We start from the raw sequence: 2121 nt of genomic DNA on the forward strand, positions 1-2121 counted from the left end.
GTAGACCATACAAATCTTAAAAGAGAAAACTAAAGTCTCCATTCGATATCAATATTGATTTCATATTTCGTTTTTAGTTTTTAAAATCTATGTTTGCTACCTAGTTTAACATTTGGACTTTTAATCAAATTGCAATAATAAAAATAAATTTTTAAAAAAGTAATATTTTTTTAGTTTTCAAATTTTGACTTTTTGTTAAAAAATTATTAGTAAAACATGAATAATATTTATGAGTAAAAGTGATGATAAGACTTAATTTTTAAAATTTAAATAGTTACTAAACCATCTTGAGATTTTCATAGGTGTATGTTTCTATATTTTCATCCAAGTTTTTCCTTATGGCTTCCAAATTTCAAAATGTTTGTCCTTAGAAGTATAAATTAAAATGCAGAAGTATTTTATTGTTTTTACTAATGTTTTATAAATATTGAATAATTAGTTTTTCGTAAACTTCATTGTTTATTTGTTCAGATTATTTATTTTGTGACATCCCAAATTTAATCATTTTTTACAAAATTTAGAAGTTTTGTTCAACACGTACTTCTGTATTTTAAAATACGGAACTACCTAAAAACATAATATAGTCATTTTTAATTCCCTCCTCTACATTCTAATAAAAATTAATTATATAAAAAAAATTAACATTTTAAAAGTTTATTTTTATAGTGTGAACTAAACCATTAATTCTTATATAATAATTAATATTTTATCTACTAATGACGCTTTAAAACTTTTTTAGTATAACAAGTGTGCTATGCTTAAATCGATGACGTTTTAAAATTTTTTTAATACAACAAGTGTGAAAATGTAAGATCAAACCTCCGACCTCTAATATGATTTACCTAACTAACTTAAATACCTAAATTTACCTATGTAAAAACATATTGAAATTAATAGGTAAAAATGTAAATAATTTCTTTTTTTCTTTTTTCTTTTTTTTAAAAATATCTTCACATTTAAATTTCCAAACCTTCACAAGAAATCCATTCTATATTTATATTCAAATATTCTTACATTTCTTTTGGCGTAAAATTACAAAAAAAGAAAAAGGAAAAAAAGAAAGTATAATATCATTTTTGTTTGACCATGGTTGAGTTAAGTTGTAGAGGAGTGGGCGGAACGACGGTTCTTCTCTTCCATATATTTACTTCCTTTCTCGGCTGCAGTGGGCCCACTTCTTCATCAATCCACACCGTCCTCCGCCCCCCGCCGCCGGCCTCCTCCCCTTCCACGTCATCCGGAGCAATCTGCGCCGTCCAATCAAAATTCGCCAAAGCGCCACGTCCACTCGAGAATCGCTTCATCTGATTCAGCCCCGGCGCTCTCTCCGGCAGCGGCGGCTTCCCCGACGGAGCAGCCGCCGCCACGTTGGATTTCGCCCTCCCTAATACTTTCCCACCGGTCAAAATTCTCTTAATCCCCGACGGCGGATGGCGCTTTTTGGACTCAACCGTCGCCGCCGCCTTCTTCGCCAAGTCCTTCAGCTTCTTCTTGTGCTTGATTTGGCCGATGCACGACACTTTCGGCGACGTGGGTTCCGGCGTTTCGAATCCCGAGTTATTTGATTTGGATCGCGCTTCTCGTGGTATGATCGAGATCATCATCGGACCGGAAAATCCTCGACCGGGTAGCGGCCGGGTTTCCCGACCGGGACTGACCGGCGGGTTGTTGAAATTAACGGCGGAGGCTGCTCTTGGAAGAAATTTCATGAATTGGGATTTTGGCTTGGAATGTTTTTCCATCATTTATCTGTAAATTGAAAATATTCAGGGTGGAATTGTGTATATATATACACAATAATTAATAAACACATTGGCGTTGGTCTTTTAGAAAATCAGTTGAGATTTATTTAATTAATTTAACCAAGAATTAATAAAGGCTCCGTCATCGATGGTTTGGTCAAACATGTAACGTCTGACCAAGCTAACTTCTCCGGCTAACTGCCAATTGGTAATTTTCACTGATAAATAATCATTAAAAATTTAAAAAGCATAAACATTCTGCACGAGTGGTTTTTTTTCCCCCCCCCTTCAAAATATAGCCTTCAATAAATAAAAATTTATGTTCATTTTGATGATGGTCTTGTTTCCTTTTCACGTGTCCTGAAAAGTGTATATAAGT

General features: G+C 33.7%; 1 protein-coding gene across 1 annotated transcript; it reads right to left on the bottom strand.

The window, feature by feature from the left end:
• Nucleotides 1-954: 954 nt before the first annotated feature.
• LOC120069954 (uncharacterized protein At1g76070-like) lies at nucleotides 955-1825 on the bottom strand. Its single transcript, XM_039021799.1, has one exon. The coding sequence runs from the start codon at nucleotides 1743-1745 to the stop codon at nucleotides 1071-1073; it is 675 nt and encodes a 224-aa protein (XP_038877727.1). The 5' UTR covers nucleotides 1746-1825; the 3' UTR covers nucleotides 955-1070.
• Nucleotides 1826-2121: the final 296 nt, after the last annotated feature.

This window comes from Benincasa hispida, unplaced genomic scaffold (genome assembly GCF_009727055.1).
Source record: "Benincasa hispida cultivar B227 unplaced genomic scaffold, ASM972705v1 Contig704, whole genome shotgun sequence".
Classification (NCBI taxonomy): domain Eukaryota; kingdom Viridiplantae; phylum Streptophyta; class Magnoliopsida; order Cucurbitales; family Cucurbitaceae; genus Benincasa; species Benincasa hispida.

Bases quoted from the DNA above. Each gene is read 5' to 3' on its own strand.
- LOC120069954 (XM_039021799.1), bottom strand. From the start codon at position 1,745: ATGATGGAAAAACATTCCAAGCCAAAATCCCAATTCATGAAATTTCTT.